The sequence below is a fragment of the Miscanthus floridulus genome, chromosome 6, assembly GCF_019320115.1.
Source record: "Miscanthus floridulus cultivar M001 chromosome 6, ASM1932011v1, whole genome shotgun sequence".
NCBI lineage: Eukaryota > Viridiplantae > Streptophyta > Magnoliopsida > Poales > Poaceae > Miscanthus > Miscanthus floridulus.
In genome coordinates, this window is record NC_089585.1 from 144,391,161 (window position 1) to 144,416,973 (window position 25,813).

Genomic DNA, 25,813 nt, shown 5'->3' on the forward strand with positions numbered 1-25,813 from the left:
GACACAAGGTTCACAAGAAGATTAAAAAAGCTCATTCCTCTCTACTTAATGAGCAAAATGAGAAGGAGCAAGTTGTAACATGTGACAAAGGCTTAACTTGTGATATAATTGATGAATCATTCTATAAGCCTATCATTGTTGCTCCCACTAACCCTTCTTGTAGCATATCTAGTTCTACCTCATCCAGTAGTGATGGTTTCACTTATGATACCTCACTAATGGTTGAGAATGTGACACTCAAGAAGGAGGTAAAAGAGCTCAATCACACCTTGGCTAAGGCCTATGGTGGTGAGGACCACTTGCTTATGTGCTTGGGTAGTGAAAGAGCTTCTCTCTATAAAGAGGGGTTGGGCTATACCCCCAAGAAAGGCAAGGTGGCCTTTGCTACTCACAAGACTAGTTTTGTGAGAACAATGGTCGGTTTTACACTAATTGCAAGCAAGTCGGTCAAAAGTGCATGAAAAAGAAGTCTCAAGCCAATGTATCCTCAATTAAGCTTGATTCTTTCTATGTGCTTACCAATGGTACTAATGGTGTGAAGGCTAAGTTTATTTGTGCACCATGGATGGGCTCAAATAAGAAAGCCATTTGGATGCCAAAGAGCTTAGTAATTAACCTTCAAGGACCCAAGCAAGTTTAGGTAACTAAAAAGAATTGATCTTCTTTTATATGTCAATTACAAAGCTGGAGGAAGGCATTGGGTTCTTGATAGTGGGTGCACTCAACACATGGCCGGTGATGTAAGGATGTTTAACTCAATCAACACCAATGGCAATGATGGTTATGATAGTATCACATTTGGTGACAATGGCAAAGGCAAGGTCAAAGGGCTTGATAAGATTGCAATATCCAATGACATAAGCATATCCAATATGATGCTAGTTGAGAGTTTGAACTTCAATTTGCCATCCATGGCTCAATTGTGTGATCTTAAATTCAAATGCATATTTGGAGTAGATGATGTAGAGATCATAAGTATAGATGGCTCTAACTTGATCTGTAAAGGCTTTAGATATGAGAATCTATACTTGGTTGATTTCCATGCTAGTGAAGCTCAATTGTCAACATGCTTGTTCACTAAGTCTAGCATGGGTTGGCTATGGCATAGAAGGCTTGGTCATGTTGAAATGAAACAATTAAATAGATTGATTAAGCATGACTTGGTTAGAGGCTTGAAAGATGTTGTGTTTGAGAAGGATAAGCTTTGTAGCTCTTGTCAAGCCAACAAACAAATAGGAAACACCCATCCTAAGAAGAGCATATTGAGTACTAGCAAGGCATTTGAGTTGTTGCACATAGATTTATTTGGGCCAACACAATACACTAGCATTAGTAAAAACAAATATGGCTCTGTGATAGTGGATGACTATACAAGATATACTTGGGTATTCTTTCTAGTGGACAAGAGTGATGTGTTTGCAACATTCAAATCATTCATCAAGGGCATTCACAATGAGTTTGAAACAACGATCAAGAGAGTTAGAAGTGACAATGGTAGTGAGTTCAAGAACACTAGAATTGATGAGTTATCTGATGAATTTGGAGTTATACATCAATTCTCGGCCAAGTACACTTCATAATCAAATGGCTTTGCTGAGAGAAAGAATAGAACACTCATTGATATGGCAAGGTCTATGCTTAGTGAGTATAATGTGAGTCAATCCTTTTGGGCCTAAGCTATCAACATGGCTTCCTATTGTAGCAACCGCTTATATTGTCACCCATTGAAAGAGAAGACACCCTATGAGTTCTTGAATGGTAGAAAGCCCAACATTGCAAAATTTTGGGTCTTTAGTTGTAAATGCTATATCTTAAAGAAAGACACTAGATTGGGCAAGTTCGAGAAGAAGTGTGATAAAGAATTTTTACTTGAATACTCCACTACAAGCAAAGCATATAGAGTTTGGAATTTAGCAAGTGATACTCGTGAGGAAGTTCATGATGTAGAATTTGATGAAACCAAGGGTTCCCAAGATGAGAATGAGAACTTAGAAGATGTTAGAGGCATTCAACTTTCAAATGCCATGAAGAACGTGGATGTTGATGAATTAATGTCTAGGCAAGTGGTTGATGATGAAGATGATGAAGTGCAAGTGCTCTCTAACTCAAATGTGCAAATTGATACTAATCAAGCAAGTACAAGCAGCTCTCATAACAATGAACAAGATCAAGTGGCTAGTATATCATCTCAATCCAATGAGAAAGCAAATATAAGCAACAATGTTCCAATACTCTAACCAACTCATATTGCAAGGGATCATTCATTGGACACTATAATTGAAGAGCATTTCTTATTTGTGTCATCCATTAAACCAAAGAAGATAGATGAAGCTGTAATACCCTAGTGTTAAGCATTGTATTTGACACTTGCATTTTATGAGCACAAGCATCATCCAAGTATTCATGAACATGAGCATATGAAATTTCACCTCATTCTTATACATTGTCACATGAAATGTTGATTTTATATATATGCTTATGCTTGCAATCATGTATGACCAAAGTATGAGATGGTTGTGAGTTCATGAAAACACCTTAGACACATCTAGAATGATAAATGCAACAATGTTTATATTCATGACATAGACCAAATTTGCTTCTAAGTGTTGGTTTCATTTGAAATGTCATTTTCATGATACTAGTTTGACTAAAGTTGAACAGTAGCTTAGAGTGTTTGCATGGCTGTGCGACCTAAATAAAAGTTGTAGTTCTTGTCATGGGTAACAAATTTTATTTAAGGGTCATAAGCTAATTCAATATCTAACATGGTCAAATAGAGCTCACAAATTTTGCAAAAATGTTGTTTTTAAAACCCTGAAATTGGCTAAGTCCATAATGGACTAAAACTGAATTTTTAGTTTCGGGGTACCCTACTTTGGGGAATTATATATCGCAAACCAGCTCAAATTTGACCATGATCTTTTAAGAAATGTTGGAGTACTCATGTAGCTCTATCACGCAGTGCAATTGGTTGAACGAATCACTAACCGATTTAGGAGTTACGGAGGGAGGAAGTTTGGGTTTTAGGTGTATTTTTGAGGTAGTATTAACAGCTCCTTTAGGTTTTTTAATCGGTCCGAGCGTGTTCATGGGCGATCGGCTCTGCTCGCGTACGCCGGTGTCGGGCCCGCATCACCACGTAGAAAGTCGAGCATTGCACAACCTCTTCGTTCCAATCTCGCACTCGCTCGCTCTGCCTCCCTTCTTTCTCTTGGCCAAAGGGGAGAGCCACTGCCATCTCCTGTTGCATGCTCACTACCCAAATCCTCCGTAACCAGGCACCATCCTTTGATTCGTCGTAGCCACAATAATGCCACGAGTTCCTTCACCTCGCCGACCTAGCCGTATCGCTCGTCATCTCTAGGTGAGGGTTCTCGGACCGAAGCTGTTGCCATGGACACCATGGATGCCGTTGAGCTGAGGCTCGTGCATGGCCACCATACCTCACGTCCCTCTCGGCTCTCTATCTCTCGCATTCCATAGTCGCCTAGGGCTGCTGTTGCTCACACGACTGGCCTCCGGCCAATGTCGCCACCCATGTGTACGCCGCAGTAGACCGCCACCATGCTACTATACGTATGTTCCGCCATAGTGGCCACCCCTTCCGTCGCTGCTGGCATGGAAGTCAAAATTCATTTGCTAACCTATCCTGATAGATGTGTCTCGGTGATTGGAATCCATGGTGGTGGTCACGTCACCAAAAAGTTCACCGTTGGCGAGCTATGGCCGGTCAAAGCGTTGCCCCTGCTTCTATGCCTATGACATGTGGGGTTGGGTTGACCATGGGTCCCAACAGTCAGCCTCTGGGGGTGCACAGAGCTGTGTACGCGTAGCATATGTTAGGGTTTAGTTGTTTTCGTTTTTAATCTTTTTCTAGATTTTGTGAGGATATTGTAAATTCAATATCTGGAGCTACAGAGGTCCGATTTGAGTGAAACCAATTTTGTTGGTCTTGTTATGAAATGTTCTATCTAATAGAACCATTAAACTTGCTGTTTGGGAATATTTTATGTGCAGTATTAATTATCCATGTTAAGTGCTTTTAAAACGGCCTTTACCTTGGAAAATGCATAACTTGAGTTAGGGGTGTGAGAAAAATGCGATTCTAATTTTGTTGATCATGTTTTGACATACTTTAGCTAGGAAAAATACTAAACCTACAGTAGACATTTAAAATATGGTCTTCATATTTAATCCTAATTAATTGCTAGTTTCTAGTGAAATTAATTGGGGGTAAGAATACATAACATATGATCATACAAATTTTTACACAGTATTCTCATGTTAAGAGGAAAGTAAGAAAAATATTAAATCTATTGCTCGACACTTTTCACTATGATATACTATTTTTGCTAAAATAGGCATATGTAACTTGTCATTTTTAAAGAGGTAGTTATACTTATCTAAATGGCATGAAATTTTAACAGTAGACTATTGGGAGCATGTATAGGCTTATGTAATTTTTCTAGAATTTATTGAGCACTGGAAGTAGTAGTTCTAATTTTCACCTAAGTTATTTGATTAATTAAGAAAGGCTTATATATAATTGATTTGGGCTTAACCATGGTACTTTCTATCATGTTTGTGATGCATATAATCTGTTGGTACAGTTGGTTGTGTCTAGATTTGACTAGTTGTATGCAGCAAGCTATTTATTGCTCTATGTTGCATTTGTATCTAAGTTTTGTTGCATGAGCTTGATGCTTGATAGTAGATGCTTAGGCTAATTAAGATAAGTTGTTAGCCATAGGTCTTAGGCCTCTCTCTGATAAGGAACAACTCTATCTTAGGTTGCTAGACCTTAGCAAGTGTTTGTTTAAGTTACTAGAGAAGAGATATACACCTACCCGGTCAACGAAAGATAATCTTGTTATCACTACATCATATTGTGTTAAGAGTGTGCATGTTTATACATTTCCTCATGTCATTCTTGCACTTTATCTCTTGTGCATTCTTATTACTTATTATATGCATGTACATGCATATAGGATCACCCGAGGGAGTCACTCTTCTAGAGTTTGGGGCCAAGGAGCAGGAGGATCAACAGGAGACTCCAGAAGGAGGAGATCTAGACCAAGAGGAATTACTAGAGTGCCCAAATCATAGGCCTATGTCCTTTCTGAAAGGCAAGCCCCGGAGCATTTTAAGCCTCCTATATTTTACAAAATATCACTTGAGTCCTTTATGTTTGATGCATTAGGTCATAAGAGTTGATTGGAAACACTTGATACATAGATCTACCTTGTCCAAATACATATACCTTTAACCCTATGTAGGTTTAGGATCGAATATATGCTTAGCCATGCTTAGATCGGTAGAAGTCGGGTGATTTCCTGTCACCTACGAGATATAGGTGGATACCGAAGCACGGTTAGCTATATTTGCAATCGTGGAAAAGAACCATGAGGTAATGTAAATGGAGGCCGGGCAGAGTCTATGTGTAGGTTGACTCATATGATTCCATCTGTGCTGGTTAAAGACCGTACCATTGTTGGCACTTTTGACAAGATTGAACGTATGCCTCTCACTTAGCTAGCTGGATAACTCATTCTGACCGCAAAGTCGAGTAGCTCAACTCAGACCGGGCCTTGTTCTGTAAAAGTGTGCGCTCTATAAAAGGAGCACATTCAATAGTATAAGAAATATTTAATTGAGATGGTGTACTAGTGAGTGAATGTGTGAGAGGTTGGGAAAAATTTACCGATGTGATCACAACCTCATGAGCCACCTCAAGCATGATGCTTGATTCTACTACTTCATCATGAGAGCACTTTAGATGAACATAGTTTGCTTGTAGCACATTATACTTGCTTGATAGTTCATCTAGCCTTGCCTTGAGCTCCAAGTTTTCCTTCTCTAGTTGTGAAACACTAGAAGAGGAGTTAGTAACTAAAGCATGCCTAATTGATAATTTTTCATACCTTTCACTTAGAGCCTTTAGTTCTTCCATCTTGGAGATGAGAAATAATTCTTGCTTTTCAAGTGATTGCTAATGCTTCTCAATCTCTTCTTCAAGCTCATCATTCTTTTCAACTATCTTCATGATGATGAACTTGTCTTTGCGGTTGAGATGATCAAGGTTGTAGTTGTCTTCAACTTCAACATCACTCTTATCTTGATCATCTACTTGTGCTTTCTCCTTTTCTTGATCTTCCTTGTTACTCTTCTTCTTGCTTTTCTTGGCCATGAGACACACGTGATGAGTATCATGAGATACTGAGGTTGACTCATCACTTGGTCGCCACTGGGCTTGAGCATTGTTGCAAACAGTGGCTTGCTACTCTGCTGTCTCGGTCATACCAGACACGTCCGGTAGGCATACCAGACACGTCCGGTATGTGTAGCTAGACAATAGGTCATGCACTGCTTACACTTCTTGCTCTGGCTCGGCGCTCTTGAGGTCTTGTGAGGTTTCTTCGCTACATGACGACACAATGGGCATACTTTCCATTGACTCGATCTCAAGTGCATCATCACATTTGGATTTTCCATATAACTCAACAAGTCTAGTCCAAATGAGATGAGCACTCTCTGGAGGTGGTTGTCCATTAAAGATTGCCTCATCTTGAACCTCTGCACTCAATGTACTCAAAACGATATTAATAGCTTGAGCATTGAGTTGCACGCATATCTCTTACTCTTTTGACCAATTTTTGTAGTTGCTCCAATCAACTATAGGAAAAGGTATGCTTGCATCCACAATATGCTCAACAAGAGGACTAATATCTCTAAAAGCATTGAGTACATGAATTGACCAAGGTAGAAAGTTTGAACCATCATTTTAGAGAAGCATCGGCTCCAACTCGATAGGCGTCGACATCCTTTTCTCACGGCGGTGAAGCTTTAGGTGAGAACCTCGCTCTGATATCAATTGAAAGGACCTAGGATGCCGCCTAGAGGGGGGTGAATAGGCATTTCTAAAAATTAATACCTTTAAATGCGAAAACAATTAGAAAAGGGAGTTTCCAAAGCGGAAACTCCAAATTAAGAGTAATACCACCCCTCACAAGTTAGCCACAGAGTAAACAAGGTATAAAGAATATATCTAGAAGCTACAACCCTGCAACACAAAGTTATAACATAGATCAAATAATATTCAGTCCTAAGCTCTAATACCGGATGTGTCCGGTATACACGATTTCTGTTGATCAGCCCCGAACTTGCTCCTTTTGATTTCTATCTTCTAGCCAAACTGTAGGTACCTACTAGAGATGACAATATACATAGAGAACCTGCACAAGAGTTGAAGCAACACAAATATCAAATGAAATATGAATTGAGACACGATATTTGTTCGAGTCCTACTCTTCGTTGAGGGGACTGCGGGTGACCCAGCAAAGGTCAGCCCTAGAGGTTACCATAAAGGTCACTCTAGCCAAAGTCTTTTCCAACTCCTTTTCCTCCTTCCACTAGTTGATTTCGAGGTAGCGGAATCGACCGTTACAAACTTTTCGAGGCACACCACAATCTCCCGGGTGCTCTTCGGCGACGCCTAGCCATCTAGGACCGAAGAGTCCAAGAGTAACAAATGCAAATCACGAGATTGACAATATGCACAAGATAATTGGCGACATTAACCTGTGTAGAGGTGGGACAACACCTGTACAGGGTACGCCATTGACAAGTCAGCTGGAAATGCCATCAGTTGCAAGCCAACCAACGAAGCCTGCGGTCTCGACCAGCCAGGCATCGGCGGGGCCATCCCCTTCAGCTTGACTAGCACAAGAGTCCTCGAGACTCGAGTAGGATGTCGGAATCGGTGAGCAGTAAGTGCCACGCGCCTCGACCAGCCAATGTAATATGCTTAGAGCTGTAGAAGGAGGACATAGTTGTGTTATTGTAAACTTGAGCCTCTTTAGGCAAGCTTGTAATAACGTAACTATATATTATTATAAGCTTGTTTGCTTTGTATAAAACATATTTAAGCTTGAAACTTTATGTTGGTGTAACTAAGTGAGAACATGTTAACGTTCTATTTAGTTGTACCATTTTGCTCGACACATCATCCTGGAAAGTTTGTGCGGCCTTAGTTTGTCATGTGGTCGGAGTGTGAGGTACAATGACCTGTGCACACATAGACGCGGACAAGTCAAACCAAGGGGGACCTGCCGATCACCCATAATATAGAGAGCGGATCCCATGCACGTGTTGGGAGGAACCGGAGACAAGGCCTGCTCCAAAAACCATAGAAGGAGTGGTGGTCGGCTTTTACTGGCTAAGTTAGAATAATCATAAAATTTGAAGTGACACATTAGAGTGGTCAGAGAAATCATAATTGCTTTATTGAAGTAAATCGAAAGTACAAGAGGAGTACATATCTCAGTACTTAAGCATAGAAACGTCTAAGCTTGTCGATGTGCCACGAGTTTGGTACGTCCATACCGTCCAGGTGAGCTAACCTATAAGACGTTGATCGTGTGACTTCCTTGATCATGAAGAGTCCCTCCCATGGGGTTGCGAGTTTGTGGACACTAGCCTGGTTCATCTTCCACTTCAGGACTAAGTCCCCGACCACGAAGAAACGCTCTTTAACGTTCTTATTGTAATACCTATGCAAAACAGCAAGGTACTTGGCCGTACGTACACAAGAATCGAGCCTTTTCTCTTCTGCGCTGTTCACTTCTAGCTCCCGTACTTCATTGACCTTGCCTTCATCGAAGTTCTCTACCCGTGCTAATCTGAAAGCTATATCTGGTGGGAGGACTGCTTCAGCGCCATAAACCATAAAGTATGGTGAGACGCCGGTGTTACGACTAGGCTGAGTTCTGAGGCCCTAGACCACGGCTGGCAACTCTTTTAGCCATCGTCTAGGAGCTTTGTTGTTTTCTCTGTACATCCTCTTCTTCAATGCATTCAGGATCATGCCATTTGCTCGCTCAACTTGTCCATTAGCTCTAGGGTGAGCCACCGAGACGTATTTTACTACTATGCTCCTTTCATCGCAGAAGTCCCAAAAAGCGTTCTCGGTGAACTGAGTTCCTAGATCGGTGATGATGCTGTTGGGTATGCCGAAACGGTGGATGACCTAGTCGAGGAATGTGATAGCCTTCTCTGAGGATGCCTGTACCAAAGGCATGTATTCTATCCACTTAGAAAATTTGTCGATCAGCACGAAGACGCATGTAAATTTCCCAGGAGCCGGTTTGAAAGGCCTGATCATATCCAGTCCCCAGCATGTGAAGGGCCAAGAGGCTGGAATCATCTGGATCTCATGTGCTGGTACGTGGATTCTCTTGGCGAAGAACTGATAACCCTCACAGTGGCGGACTAGCTTCTCTGCGTCGGCTACTGTTGATGGCCAATAGAACCCTGCTCGGAAAGCCTTACCGACCAGTGTTCTTGAGGCCGCATGGTTGCCGCAGGAGCCAGAGTGGATTTGGTCCAGGAGATGTTCACCTTCCTCCTGGGTTATACACTTCATCAAGATTTCCTCCTTTGCATTTTTGCGCCATAACTTACCATCGACGAGCAGATACTGCTTACTGCGACGCATCAGGCGCTCGTTTTCTGTCCGATCAGTATAACCGCTGCCATCTGTTAAGTACTTGATGAAAGGTACTCTCTAGTCAGGCTCATGAGTGGTCGGAAGCGGCTCGGTTGTGCTCGGCGCCGGAACCGTAGCCACCAATTGCTGGTCTGGAGCTTTGTCGACCGTGGAATCTTCTTCTTCGATAGAAGGCATGAGTAGGTCTTAGACGAATACGCCATGTGGGATTTTGGCTCGGGATGATCCTAACTTTGACAGCGCATCCGCTGCTTGGTTCTTGTCCCGGACCACGTGTATGTACTCGATGCCATAGAACCTGCCTTCTAGCTTTCTTATCGATTTGTAGTATGCGTCCATCTTTTCGCTGGTCGTGTCCTAGTCCTTATTGAGTTGGTTGATGACCAGAGCCGAGTCTCCATAGACATAGAGACGTTTAACACCAAGCTCAACCGCAACGCGTAAACCATGTAGGCATGCTTCATACTCGGCGGCGTTATTAGATGCTGGGAAATAAATCCTGAGGACGTACCGAAGCTGCTCCTTGGATGGTGACACGAAAAGAACTCCTGCTCCCGCACCGTCAATGTTGAGAGAGCCATCGAAGTACATCGTCCAATATTCTTCGGATCCCGGAGAGGTAGGCGTGCTTAAGTCTGTCCACTCGACGATGAAATCGACGAGTGCCTGAGACTTGATTGTAGTATGGCTTGCAAATTCCAAGGAGAAGCGGCATAGCTCCATTGCCCATTTGACGATGCGCTCGTTCGCATCCTTATTACGAATGATGTCCCCCAAAGGATACTCGGTCATGACCACCACACGATATCCGTTGAAGTAATGTCTCAACTTTCAGGATGTTATCAGTATGGCGTAGAGCAGTTTCTGAATCTGTGGGTACCTGGTCTTGGATTCGTTGAGTACCTCACTGATAAAATAAATTAGCCGCTGTACCTTATAGGCGTGGCCTGGCTCGTCGCGCTCGACCACCATGGTAGTGGAGACCACCCGATTGGTTGCCACAATGTAAAGTAGGAGAGTTTCGTCTTCTCTGGGAGCAGTAAGGACCAGAGGTGATGTGAGGTATTGTTTTAGCTGCGTGAAGGCAGCGTCTGCTTCCTCCAACCACTCAAACTTCTTGAATGCTTTGAGCAGTTTGAAGAACGGTAGTCCTTTTTCTCTTAATCTTGATATGAAATGGCTTAGAGCAGCCATGCATCTGGTAAGCTTCTGGACATCCTTCACCTTTTTTGGGGGCTTCATGTCTAAGACAGCTTTGACTTTCTCCGGGTTAGGGCGTATGCCGTCGTAACTGACGACGTTGCCGAGCAGTATGCCAGAAGGAACACCAAAGATGCACTTCTTTGGGTTTAATTTCCATTGGAACGTATTGAGGGCTGCAAAGGTGCGTTCTAGGTTGTCAACAAGGGTACGTGCTTCCTTGGTTTTGACAACTGCATCATCAACATAAGCCTCGACGAGGCCGTCTTTTATCTCGTCGTTGAGGCAGGCCTGTATAGCGCGTTGGTAGGTAGCCCCGGCATTCTTGAGCCCGAACGACATAGTCGTGTAGCAGTAGGCGCCGAAAGGCGTGATGAAAGATGTCTTGATCTGATCATCCTTTTTGAGAGCGATCCGGTGATAACCAGAGTAGCAATCGAGAAAGGAAAGCAGCTCGCAACCAGCGGTTGAATCTACGACCTCATCTATGCGAGGTAAGCCGAAGGGGTCCTTAGGGCAGTGTTTGTTGAGATCAGTGTAATCAACGCACATTCTCCATTCATTATTCTTTTTGCGTACAAGAACTGGGTTGGCTAACCACTCCGGATGATACACTTCTTTAATAAATCTGGCTGCCAAAAGTCGTGTAACTTCTACCCTAATCACCTCCTTTTTGTCGTGAGCGAACCATCATAGCTTCTGCTTGATTGGTTTGGCCTTGCTGTTGACATTTAAGGAGTGCTCGATCAAGTTTCGAGGTACATTGGGCATGTCGGAAGGTTTCCATGCAAACACATCCACGTTGCTCCTCAAGAACCTGACGAGCGCGTCTTCCTATTTGGGATCCAGGTTGGCCCTGATAAGGGCCGTTTTGCTGGGATCACCATCGACCAGCTGGATCGCCTTGTGCTCCTTGGACCTGATGTTCTTGCATGGAGCCTCAAGCTCTGGGATCTCTAGGTGGTCAGCTGAGGTCTTCTTAGCATCGAGCGTGGTCTCGGCCATGCGATTAGAGAGGTCGTGGGCCTCTGCTATTTTGAAGCTATCGTCCTCATAGGTATAAGCTGCGTATACGTTGCCCCTGAGGGTTAAAACTCCTTTCTCAGTAAGCATCTTGAGCACTATATACCTGTAATGAGGTATGGCCATGAACTTGGTGAGCGACGGTCGACCAAGAATAGCATGGTAGGTGTCGTCGAAGTCAGCGACCACGAAGTTGACGTAGTCGGTGCGGAAGTGGTCCGGAGTCCCAAATTGCATGGGTAACGTGATCTGCCCGAGCAGTGTAGAGCTCTGTCCGGGGAGAACGCCCCAGAACTGTGCCTCGTACGGCTTCAGGTCCTCCTAGGCTATTTTCAGGGCGGGCAGGCTGTTCTTGAACAGTATATCAATGGAGCTGCCACCGTCGATCAGTACCCTGTCGAACTGAACCTTGTTGATACAAGGGTCGAGGACCAGGGGAAAACACCCTGGCTTAGGTATGGCAGCCCATTGGTCCTTCCTGCTGAAGTAGATTTCGTGGTGAGACCACGGAGGGAGCCGTGGATCGGTGAGAAGGTTGTCGGTTTTTGCCACGTTCAAGCAAGCACGGGCAAGCAGCTTGCGTTCTTGTTTGGTCTCGATGGACACCTTGCCGCCGATGATGGTGTGCACGTGATCGGTTGGCTTGACGTATTTATGACGAGGGACTGCATCGTCGTCGTCGTTATCTTCGTTGTGCTGTTCCCCTGCGTTGTTAGGCTTGTCGGACATATCCGAAGCCTGTTGGCGCGTGTAGATAGTCTTGAGGATGCGGCAATTCTCCATGGTATGGTTAGACTTAGGATGGAGCTGGCAGGGCCCCTTCAATGCTTTGGCGTAGTCGTCTTCGTAGTTATGATGTCCGCCGCCCTTTTTCACAGTATTGACGTCGCCGTCATCTTCCCAAGCACGCTTGCTCCTGTAATCATCACGACGGTTGCACCGCTGATTACGTTGGTCATGGTGGTCGTGGGAGTCATTGCGCTGGTTGTGGCGGTCAAAATTATCGTTCCGACCACGATTGCTGCGGTAATCGTCGCGGTGTGGAGGGTGGTCGAAGCGTGGAACCCTCGCTGCTTCTTCAACAATTATCTTTTTAGCGTCATTGGCGTCCGCATATTTCTTAGCGGTGGCCAAGAGCGCTGTGACTGATTTAGGTCTCTTCCAGAGGAGCTTGTCTCTTAGGGCGTCGTGGAAGCGGAGGCCAGTGATGAAAGCCTCGATTGCCTCATTGTCGGAGATTCATGGGACCTTGATGCGCATCTCTAAGAAATGCCGTACGTACTCGCATAGTGGTTCATCTTTCTGATCTTGGATCCATTGCAGATCATACTTATTGCCGGGTTGTTCACAAGTAGCGATGAAATTGTCGATGAAGGCTTGCTTAAGCTCCTGCCAAGAATCAAAGTAGTTCGCCGGCAAGCTGACCAGCCATTGGTGACCTGTATGACCAACAGTGACTAGGAAGTAGTTAGACATGACATGCTCGTCAGCCATGGCTGACTTGCATGCAGTTTCATAGAGCATGACCCATAATTCGGGGTTTTCCTTGCCGTCGTACTTCTGAAGTTTCTCGAGCTTGAAATTCTTAGGCCATATGACTTGGTGAAGGTGTGGAGTAAACTGCTTTAGACTCAGCGGGCCGTGGGTGGTGTCATACTCCATACGGCGATGGCTTTCGTAGGATGCTCAATCGTCGGCTCTCTGGTTGATGCGAGCGCGCAGATCGCGTCCACCAAGGTAATGGCGGAGATCGTTATTGCCATCGTGGTGATCTCGATTGCCATCTGGATTAGCCTTGCGGCCGTGGTTATCGCGGCGATTATCGTGGTTGTCTCGGCGGTCATTGTCCCAACGGCGATTGTCATTCTAGCCACCATCATGGCCATCGTTGTTGCGCGAGCCACGTTGGTTGAGTGGCTATGAACGACTTGGGTGCTGGCGGCTGTGGCTTGACTCGACTGATACGCATGGAGCCCGAGCTTGGTTTGCAATCTCCACAGTCTGGGCCATAGCAGCCGTCAGATAGGCTTGTATTTCATTGTGAACTACTTGGGTTTCCGAGGTGTTCGGTAGCCGTTGCATTGTCACCATGGAGACGGCTACGTTGGCACTTGGAGTCCTGAAGACTTGTTTGTCTCCCACCCTGTCGAAAGCATCGTTGAGGTCACGTGGTTGGACCCTTATGCACCGTGCCTCTTGGTCTGCTTCGGCTTCGATCTGCTGGCGATTAAACCGGTCAATGTTGCGTGCTTCGCGTGCAGTCCTTTCTTGTTCTGTTTCGCCAACTGCCGGTGGTTCATCATTGCTGACGACGTTGATCAAACCCCCTCGCCTTGGCAGGAAAGACAGGAATTGCGGGAACCCTAGGGCATGATCTGGGATATCCATATCGTATTCGACACCTTCATCTCCGTGATGCTGGAGCTTGGTGTGGATGGAGGCATCAGATGCGGTGCCAGACGAGGAGCTGGAGTCACCCTCTTGGACCGTGTGGATGGATCCTTCACGATAATCTTCAATCCGGATCATGTTGACGAAGTTGAGTGGCTTCGGTCGAGGTCGGCGCATAAAACACAGATCTGAGCGGCGTTGTAAGTTGTATGCGTAGCTAGAGGCAGTGTTTCGTAGGCCGTAGGGCTAGACCTGGTGGTTCTCCATCGAGGCTTCATACTCGGAGAGTCGGAGACCTGTTGCGAAGGTTGGCTGGCGATGAGCGGAGCACCCCTCAGGAGTAGATATGACCACGAGATCTGTTCCAAGTCGTGTAGGACGACTGGTCCGAGCTGGTCGGGTAGATCTGTTGTGGGGAGCGGTTACCTGCTCATTAGGTTGACTTTGAATCGTACTTACCAGGGCTAGACTTTCAGCGAGTTTGGTGCCGACCCGATCGATGAAGTCGAGCAGGTCGGTGTTGTCGATCGGCTTCCCTTTGTAGCGGGGAAGCGGATGACGGGTTGTCGGCGTGGCTGAAGGTGACGTAGGCATGGTTGGAGCTAGATGTACCATGGTCGGAGCCAGATCCATCGTGGTCGGAGCCGTATCCGTAGTAGTCGGAGCCGTATCCGTCGTGGTCGGAGCCGTAGCCGATGCAGGTGAAGTAGTGGTCGGCGCGGACTGAATCCACGCCTCCTCCGCGGTCACAGCAATAGAGTCATCGGAGCCGGTGGTCCAGGTGATCTGGCTGATGGTGAACGTGAGGCCGTTCGGCGTAGCCATGGAGCCGGAGACGATGACCATCTTGTTTGCTTGGAGAGCAGTACGCACACCCCCTACCTGGCGCGCCACTATCGACAAAATATGGTCGGTAGTCTACTTAGGGGTATGCCCAAGGTAGTAGATTGGCGGCAGACAGATGCGCAAGCCACAAACAAGACGGTGACGCAAGACAGACACGAGGTTTTATCCAGGTTTGGCCACCAAGAAGGCGTAATACCTACGTCCTGTGTCTGATTTGTATTGCTGTATGTCAATGAGAGATATTTTTTAGAGGGATCCCCTGCCCGCCTTATATAGTCCGGGGGGTAGGGTTACAGATCTAGAAACCAATCCTAGTCAGTTACAATTGCCATATGTGGCAAGATAAGGATTCCTATTCTAACCGACCCGGATCCTGCTTGATCACCAAATCCGCCTTGACTCCTTATACGGGACTCCGATCAGGTTGGCTAGGCCGCACATCGTCTTTCGGGTGGACCAGACCTTGGCTGGGCCACACATCGTCTTTCGGGTGGACCGGATCCATCGATCTAGGCCGACCCAAGCTTAGCCGTAAGGGTATAGGGGTTAATACCCCCACACAGGGCAGCGTCCGATCGTAGCATCCGGTTAGGTCTACGTAGAGCCAACAACTCTATTCTTTGAGGGTGCATATTTAAAGGGTTTGACCGGCTTGGGGCTCACTCTCTTGGTATTTTGACATACTTGACATCTTTATAAACCTAGGCAAACACCTCTCACTCATCTCCATCATTGATTCATCATCATAGTGAGTTTGGGAGTGATTCCAAGTGCATTTGCTTGAGTGATTGCATCTAGTGATACTTGGGGATCATTATGGCTACGGATTTCTTGTTTCTCTTGGTGGTTGCTACCACCTAGATGGCTTGGAGCATGTGGGGGTATGACCCTAGATATCCATAACAGACTACATGGGTTGCGCCCCTAGGGGTGGTCTAGCCCACAAGACAAAGCCTTGCGGAGCACGGTGCTGCTCGGCGCCCCTCGCAAGACACCGGGAAGATATCCTAAAGATACTACGAGATTTGTTAGGATATGTTTGATCCCATGATTCTTGTAATCTGCTATTGCTTTCTGGTTATCTCCTAGATCTATCTAACTTGTAACCCTGCCCCCCCAGACTATATAAGGCGGGCAGGGACCCCCTCCAAACACACACAACATCATATCATAGCCAATACAATCCAACAGACCATAGGAGTAGGGTATTACGTCACGCTGATGGCCCAAACCTGTCTAACTCTTATGTCTCTGTTGCCTTCTTGTTCTCGATTACACGCATATCTACCGATCAATCTACCTTCGTGGGATACCCCTCGGAGGACTGCCGACGATATTCTGTCGACAGTTGGTGCGCCAGGTAGGGGTGTACGTGCTATTTCCATGTCGAACAAGATGGTACGTTATGTAGGCTCTTCGTCACTCCCACAGCTCGGCTAGATCTTCACGGTCAGATCAATCTCGTGGGTCATCAACGCTGATGGAGATGGAGAGCTCATCGAGCCGGTGCAGATCAATTCTACGCTGACCACCCCAACACCTACGACTGTAGATCCGGTCTTAGAACCGCCTCTGAGGTCGACTTCACCAATAATTCACCGCGCCAACCATCCTCTGATTCAGATCTATCAGAGGCTGATCAGGAACTCTAGGGGTTATGGCCCTACCCTTTGGGCTCACCAGCGTCGTCGCCACCTATCAAGATGCCCTAAGAGGTAAATTCACCGACCAGGTGAGAGACATCTATCCTCTCGCCGACCTGCTCTCGTCGGCTGTCAACATGCTGCAGATCAGCCGACACCCCAAAGCATCCCTCCAAACCATCCTAGAGGAAAATCTAGACTCTGAGTCCTAGGGCTCTACGGAGACTGTCGCCGAAACCACCGCCATACAACCTCTTTTCCCACCCTTCCGCGGAGGAGCTTCGGCGCGTGTTGGTGACTATTCATGGCTAGCTCCGGTGGTTGTGAGGGGTCTTGCACCTTCCCCGACGAAGAGCCACAAGGTAGCTCTAGTAAATTACTCGTGTCATTGAGTTACCTCACTTGTGGATAGGTTCTTACGGTGTCCATTTGTTGGATGAGTTTTGTGCAACACCTCTTAGTCATCGAACCACCAAGTGTTGGTTGACACAATGGGGACTAGCGTGCTGGCGAGCACGTGAACCTCGAGAAAAAAATCTTGTGTCTCTTATAATTGGATTTCTCCCGGTGATTGGTTGTCATCATATTGTGATTGGTTTATTCCTTGACTCGGTGGTATAATCACCCTACTCATTCCATTACTTTCTTGCAAACTAGCTGTAGCAAACTCTTTAGTGTAGCTAGTTTTAAGAGCTTGCTTGGTAGCTTAGTTTTATCTAGTGGAGCTCTTTAGTGTAGCCTTATTGAGAGCTCTTAGTGAGTAGTGACTTAGCCTCTTATGTGCCTAAAGATCATAGCAACTAAAATTGTTGGGTAGGTGGCGTACAACCCTTGTAGAGCTAGAGCAAGTTTGTATTTTACCATTTAATTTACTAACAAATTGCTCTAGTAGATTTATAGAGTTTTAAATAGGCTATTCATCCACCCTCTAGCCATATTAGGACCTTTCAATGAGCCTCACCCCTAGTTCAGTACTTACGGTGAGCTACCATCAAACAGAAAAAAGGAGGGGAGGGGGGAAGCCAAACAAAAAAAAAGGAATTGAGGTTGTAATTGTAAATCTCAATTTCGTGGACACCAACAGCAGAATTGAATAAATCTGATTCTAATTCTTAATTCAAGACTTCAGTATCTAGGTTCAAAGAGGGTATAAACTTTTTTTTTGTAAAAAAGAGAGGCGCGGTAAGAGAACCGACGGCTTTCGGGTGCGTTCCTAGCAAGATTAGACTTGCCAGCATGAGAGAGCATTTTTTAGAGAGTTTTACATGTGTACCATTAAAAAAGATGGCCCTTATCTATATGCCACTCACCTAAGCTTTTTTTTGTCTTACAAATCATTCCGTCTACCTTCACTGATAACGGTGTTAAACTAAGGTGTAAAAAGTCTAAAATGGCCTCATGGATTTATTTTCTCCATCCTTTTCTTTTTTTCCTCACTTATTTTATTTTCTCTCTCTCCAATATCAATCGGCTGGGTAGCACGGGTCCGTGACTGCCCGTGACTCCGCGTGCCTACGTGCACGCCACCACCGCCGCCGCCGCACTGCATGCCGGAGAGGAGGCCACGCGACACTCCGTCCTCCCACGCCATCCTCTTCAGGCTGGCGAGCGCCTGCCGTCTGTCTATGCTGGGCTGCCATGACAAACGTGGCGAGCTCCGGGGGTGGTGGCCAGCAGGCCGCGGCAGGGCGGCGTGGCCGTCCTTGAGGGCGTGGCGCGGCCGGCCCTAGGTGCGGCTCGCGGCCAGCCTCGAGGCGGCATGCGGCCGTCCCATATGGCGCGGTGTGGCTCTCGCCCAGCTGTGAGCTCCATCTCCGGACACCAGGGAGACGCCGGTGCGGCCATAGATGGACGCCAAGAGGTGGATGGGCGAACACGACATGCTCTTGTGGTGCCGACAAAGGAAACGGGGAGGCGAATCGGGCTGTGTGCGCGGAGATCAATGAGCTCAACCCGAGGTCAACAATGGTGGCGGCGGCGACGAGTGTGGGCTTGGCCAGGGTCATGAGCAGCTTGCTGTCGTTGTCGAACAGCTTCCTCTTCTCCCACGCTTGGCGCCAGGGGCAGGGGCATGGCGGCACGCACAAGCGAGCTCCGCCTCAGACACCGCGACTGGCGTGCGGCGAGCTCCGCCCCGCGGCCACCACAACGGCGCGCAGCGAGCTCCGCCCCGGCAGCTGTGACGGCACACGGATGAGCTCCCCCCTCCCCGCTGCATTCTTGAGGACGAAGGTGTCCAAGTCCCTTACAGGTTGGCCCCACTAGAGAAAGTGAGAGGACAGGGTTGTGAGGGAAGGGTATTCTAGACATTATCATCGGTTGGGCCCACATGTTAAGGCTGTCAGACGGAAGGTGGACGCATCGGGTTGGGAGAAAAAAAACTTATATAAGACTGTCTCCAATGGAGACTTATACGGAGACCCAAACCCAAAATATGTCATGGATGTTACTGAGTCTCCAACATAATATCTATATGCAAGACCTATTTTGGGTTACAGCAGAGGCACAACCCAAATATGAGTATCATTTCTCCTGGAGACTCGTTTATAGAAAGGGTTCTCTTTTGGATCCTGTTGCTGGAGAAAACAAAAAATGGGTATCGAACCCTTTACCTATAGCGCTACCTAAATATGAAATGGGTCTTGTATTTTATATGATGTTGTTGGAGATAGTCTTAAGTGGTACCTGCGTTGAACTTTTTAGTGACACGGAGCTAAGGGCTATCTTTTTTTTAATGGCCCAAAGCTAAAACTCTCATTTTTTTTAGGGTCGGCCGGGGTGGGCACTTCTTTTCCGCGAAAGGAAGAGAGGCAGGAAAGGTATCAAACGTGCCCGCGAGGCCTAAAACCCTACACAAAATCTCTCCCCCACCGTCACTGGACGGCGGCCCTCTTCGCCGACCAAAAACGCCGGCGCGGCTATGCGCCCCTTCCACCCTCCCCGCCCCAACCTCAACCAACACCACCGCGCACGGCCCGGCGGCGACCCGGGCCGGCCTCACCTTCCCGGTACCCACATGCACCCCGCCTTCCCGCCGCCTGTCCCCAACCTCGCCGCCGCCGCCAACCCCATGGCTGCAGCGGCGGCGGCCAACCCTTTTCTGGCGCTGCAGCTCCTCGGCCAGGCCCAGCACCTCCAGAATCTCGGTTTCCTCGCCGCCGCCGCGCTCCAGCAGCAGCAGCAGGCGCCGTTCTTTCCCGGAGGGTTCCCGGCGAACCCCAATCAGTTTGCGCCCTTCGCGGGCGGCCCGCCGCCTGCCGGTTTCAATGGCGGCGGGGCCTTTCGGCCTGGCGGTCCTGGGTTTTGTGGCCCGCGGCCACCCAGTCCCATGATGAGCCATGCGGGGAACGGTCCCAACAACAACAACAGCGCTGGAAGCGGGGGATCGTCGAGGCCGATTCTTAACGTTGGGAGGAAGGACCACAACAGCAAAGCTGGCAGCGGTGGCACGCCGGGGCCGATTATCGACGTTGGGAGGAAGGACCAGAATAGCAGTGCTGGCGGCAACGGCGAGGTGATTGAATCATGTGCCGTTATTTGTTGAAATTGATCTATGGGTATGAACTAACACTAGGCATTTGCATTGGCATAGCTTTCTCTTCTGCAGACCTTTTCATGGATATTCGTAGGAGATGATATTAAGATGGCCACTCCATATGCTTAAGATTCCAATCAGTGTGCTGGATTCCAAGCATGATTGTCAGTAGAGATAAACCACGCTGTATTGCAATCAAACAATAAATGTTTAACCTAACATTGCTGAGTCACCTGATCTCCCATCGACGTTTCCACCATATGGCCCTATGAGCAAGGCTAACTTTATTCTTGATGCCCTTTGTTCATTTCCACATTGGTGGTTTGAACCTTTTGGTGGTCTAGTTCTATTCCTCTTATGCTCTATAACTTTTCTTAGATTGGTTCCTTATTTCTTTTAAGTGTTTGTATTGTATCATCTTATGTTATTGCCATCTGTTAATGATTGTGTAGATAAGTTTAACATCATCAGCTGTAACCTATTCTGTTTAGATTATTGCGTTTCAGTGACATTTTTCCCCCATTAATTAAAGAATGCATTGACTCATTTAATTTCTGATTTGTTGAATACAACAGGTGTATCACTTTGAGAATAAAGCAGCTGGCAGCATATCTAATTTTGCCTCTGAAAGTGGGAACAAAATAACAGATCAGAAATCAGGATTTAGCACTGGAAGAGATGGTAGAGGTGGCAGGCAATTTGGTGCATTTAGAGGGAGGGGCAGAGGAAGGCACCCTAATCAAAGTCATGGAAGAGGTAGTGTGATCTATGACATGCTGTTAACCATACATATTAATTCTTTTCACCTCTTGCTTTTGAACATTCATACACTCTAAGATTGCAAAATTAAACAATGACTACCTTCTCTCCGTATTCAAGGAGCTGGGATCGTATGTTTTGGACTGAAGCTATGCTAAATGTTAATCATCAAGCTGGAGCGTCTTTCATCATTGCAAGTCTGCAATGCATTCTTTTTCGAACAATATGTAAAACTAGCCTTCACATCCACTTAACCTTGAATCTTTTTGTGGGAAAATATCTTTCTAAGCTCCATTTTACTTGTACCTCTCCAAAATCTGCCACTGTTGTTTCATCATCTATCATATTGAATAATATCTCTCCAACTAACTGACATGATTATTTCATACTTTATCAGGAAGCAACAACTTGGGAGAAATAAAATCAAACTTCATGGGCCACAAAAGTTCAGCATCAGGACATTGCAGTGATATTCCAGCTCCAGCATCTGGAGGACGACGAAAGTATGACTTACCAAATGGTGTATTTTACTGTTAATATCATTGCTATTACTAATAAGCCGGCTACACGTGTCTCATTGAGAAGAACCAGATTAAGTGTTAGCGATGTCGGCATCTCTTCTAGTCTGTTTGGAGTTATAATGACCTCAGACCTTTTTATTATGCATTTTACCAAATTTTCGTGTTAAGTACTCCCTCCAGTCACAAAAGCTTGTCGTTGCGGACAAGATTTGGTCTAACTTGAAAACTACAAACATCAATAACTATTACATTATTTAGTTTGGACACATGTAATTTATATGTGTATATTTGTATTCAGAATACTTGCAAAACCTCTTAAATTTTGAGGATTTTAAGAATATTATTCTAGAAGAAATTAGTGGTCAAGGATATGCATGGAAGACCATTCAAAGTCAAATGTGTCAGGTAGTTTTGACCGGAGGTAGTACTTAGGTAACTTGGATACAGCGTCCACTGCTCAGTTAGTATGCTTATGTTGCCATCAAACCCTCAGAAGTTCATATGCCTTTATATTTTTTAGAATAGTTGAAGCACATGCTTCTCTGGTGAATTTTTTAATGCCTTATTAATGTCTAGAAACAGGTTGATATGCTAGGACAGCACATTGAACAAGAGAGCCTCAACTTTTTAATGCCTTATTAATGTCTAGAAACAGGTTGATATGCTAGGACAGCACATTGAACAAGAGAGCCTCAACTTCATATTATTTTTTTCTGCATTCACTTTCTATTGGTGCATTTTTATTTGTGTCTTTGAAGTTTATCTGCCTAGCCTCCCGTTCTTTATTGCTGTACAAACACAAATTAATCATTGGGTTACAGATTCCTATTTCTTATGGAAAACATGTACTTGCAGGCCCCCTCCAATAATTTATGACGCAAATGAAGTTAAACGATGGGTAGAGGCACGAAAGAAGAACTACCCTACAAGTGTCAACGTAAATAAGGTCCATGTTTGCACCATCCTTTCACTAGGCCTGACCAACTTCATGTCTGCATGAAAGGAACATTTACTGACCAGCTGCTTATATACTAAAAAATGCAGAAGTTGTCTGAGATAAAGTCAGATGATGAAAACAAGGACAAAGATGCCCAGCTACGACGTCAGGTTATCCTATTGTTATTATTAATTTATGATCATGATGTACCTTCTCATTTTTAAAGGAAAATGGAATTGGTTTGGCTTTAAATGATTTCTAATTACTCCCTCTCCAGTCACAAATAAGTGATGTTTTGGGGTTCCAAGTGTTTGCATACTATTTCTTATGTGTTGAGTTTGGATATTCGAAAATGATTTGGGTAGATTTGTCTTGAAATGTTTTGTAAAACATTTTGTAGCAGAAGGTACTAGTCAAAGTTGTGTTTTGAAGACTGTCTCGATGTCCAAAATGTTACTTGTTTGTGACTGGAGGGAGTATAAGTGCTGTCCACAGCATTCAAGTAGTGGGCACATAAATGTTGATGATATTATTTCAATAAGGAAATGTATGTTGGTCTGGCTCTTAGATGCTACTGTTTTATTTGGTGCAGGAGCTGAAGGAAGTCCTAGCAAAGCAGCAAGAACTGGGTTTTGACCTACCTGAGCTACCACCTGGCTATCTATCAGACACTGGGGATCAATGCATCGAAAATAAAAATAGTAGGAAAACTCAATGCAGGGATTCCCATTTTGGAAATCGTTTCAATAATAACAAAAGACCAAGGTATGAGCGTGGAGGTTTTCAGTCTAAAAGATCTAAGGTATGGAACCGTACTCCTCGCGCTGATGATGCAATGGCCAAGAGCAGAGAACCAACCCTCCTGCAGAAGCTTCTTAGTTCTGATATCAAGAGGGATAGACGTAGACTTCTCCAGGTGTTCAAATTCATGACCTTGAACAATTTCTTTAAGGACTGGCCTAATAAGCCTCTACAGTTTCCTAGTGTTAAGGTGAATCAGATTGAAATAGGAAGTAATATTGGTACAGACGACTTGGAGAATGCCGAGATGGCCAACGGCAGCATCCTTGGTGTAAACGAAAATGGTGATTGGAAAGAGTTGTGCTCGATTGATGAAGAAGATACTGATAGTGCCAACCACAACGATGAAGACGACGGTGGTGTCAGTGCTGACAGCAGCATTGAGGACGGGCTCGAGGAGGATGCGTACGAAGAGCAATTTAATGAGCCTGAAGATGATACCGCAGTCTGAAAATTTGACTGAACCGGGTATCCAAATTTAAAAGACAAAGCGCTTCTCCTTCTGTAAAGTTTACTTTGCACAACACATTCTATAGCTCTTCGCATATTCCAGGAGAGGTCTGGTGTTTAAAGAAACTTTGTTGTAGTTGAATTGTTATGCTACCTCCTCCTGTAAAGTTTACTTTGCACAACACATACTATAGCTCTTCGCATATTCCAGGAGAGGTCTGGTGTTTAAAGAAACTTTGTTGTAGTTGAATTGTTATGTTACCTTCCGGGAATATATATACATTACGGGTGTGTTTGGTTTGAGGAATGAGGTGGTCCATCTTCTTATTCCTTACTTTTTTATTTGGTTTGTGGAGTGAAATGAGTTGATCGTCATCTTATTCCTCACAAGCTAATAATTGTATATGCATGATGAATGAGTTGATTTCACGATGCAATCACCATACTATACATTTCTCGATGCGTGGACGTGCTCTTTGTCCGTTCCTTAATGTACAAAACACAGCAGCATGCTCTAATGCTCTGGCCGTCGTTCCTCGCAGGATGCAGTCTCGCAGATGTGAACTCATTTTGCGCAAAGAGGAGTTACAACTTAGAGGACTACATCTTCAGGACCAGAAGGACACTCACTAGAACTGCTCAACAACCATCCATGTAGAAGCTCCAAAGCAAATGCCGTGTTCAAACTCAGTAAAATCTGTAGTAAAAAGGGAAAACTACATAAGCTTGTTCACCGGAGACAACTCAACAATAGGTTTGAAACACAATTCATCTTATGCTAAGCCCTGACATACAAATCTAAGGGCCTCTTTTGTACACGGGGAAAAATCCGGTTCATGTGTTTTTCATGTGAAATTGAACTGATTTCTATTAAATTCATGAATGGGTCATGTAAAATTCCTGTGTTCCAAATAAAAGGCTCTAAACGGATTGAAAAGGTACTAGCATCGATCCTTGCTTTGCTGCTCCGAAATGCAACGTGGCACACATACACAAGCATGATCAGAGAAGAGGCTCAGAGCCATATTGTTCGCTCAACGCCGGACGCTATTGGCACTGTGGCGTGGTGTAAGACATGCCATGCCGAGTGCTGACTGTCTCCGACCACCCTTACTTAAAATAGAAGACCAATTTTACGTTTAAATAGTACTACAAGCAAAGAGTTTAATATCTATTTTTTTGTCTTCTCTAACAACAAGACATAAAAGAAAATCTTTTCTGTAAATGGATCTCCAGAAAAAAGATACTCAGATTTGAATTATACATCTTCTAACATTCAAAATGAGTCTTCCATATAGGTACTCTGTTAGAGAATATAGTTATTACGTTGAAGATCCATTTTAGATTTGGATCTCCTAACGGATATCCCGTTGAAAACAGCCTTACTCCGTATTCACCCTCTCGAGGACGGCGCTTGAATGTCGGAAGAGGAGCTCAAATTTCTAGCCCGATCCCTCTCATGGCCTCAACTGATTTTCGGAGCACACTAAAGGCGACGCACACTTGATACAGCCAGTAGTTAATCTAGGAGCTAAAGTTTATGGTGTCATATAAGAATGTTCGGATAGTAATAATAAAATAAATTATATAATTCTTCAGTAATCTGCGAGACGAATTTATTAAGCTTAATTAATCCGCCGTTAGCATATATTTACTGTAGCACCACATTATCAAATCATGGACTGATTAGGCTTAAAAATTCATCTCGTAAATTAGTCACAATCTGTGTATTTAGTTTCGTAATTAGTCTACGTTTAATACTCCATATGTATGTCAAACATTTGAGACGAGCCCCGTTCGCGTGCCCTTAAACCCGACTTCATCCGCTTCTTTTTTTCATCTGAAACGATGTTTTTCTTTCACAAATTTCTTCAGATTCATCTAGCCAACGGGGCCGAGGAAACGAACAAGGAGCAATTTCTTATTTGGCCCTGGTTTAAAGTTATCCTTCTTTCTTGGTCCTGAAACAAAATTTCTTACCTATTTGGCCTCACTCGAAGTTTCATTTTCCAATCTGGCCTTACCGTCATCTCTCGCCTCTAACACCGTTAAGTGGCACACGAAAAGACCAAACTGCCACTGAGACATTATGAGAAACCAAAGGTCACCCAGGCAGCATAACAACATAATTTTGAGCACTTTGAATCCAATTTTCATAACATAAAAATTTGTGTTATGAAAATTGGATTCAAAGTGCTCAAA

General features: G+C 45.1%; 1 protein-coding gene across 1 annotated transcript; it reads left to right on the plus strand.

Annotated features, from left to right (window-relative positions):
- Nucleotides 1-19,386: 19,386 nt before the first annotated feature.
- On the plus strand, nt 19,387-23,932 carry LOC136457234 (uncharacterized). Its single transcript, XM_066457294.1, has 6 exons — nt 19,387-20,122; nt 20,719-20,899; nt 21,300-21,405; nt 22,279-22,369; nt 22,468-22,530; nt 22,953-23,932. Exons 1-6 carry the CDS (start codon nt 19,529-19,531, stop codon nt 23,610-23,612), a joined length of 1,695 nt encoding a protein of 564 aa, XP_066313391.1. The 5' UTR covers nt 19,387-19,528; the 3' UTR covers nt 23,613-23,932.
- The last annotated feature ends 1,881 nt before the right edge of the window (nt 23,933-25,813 follow it).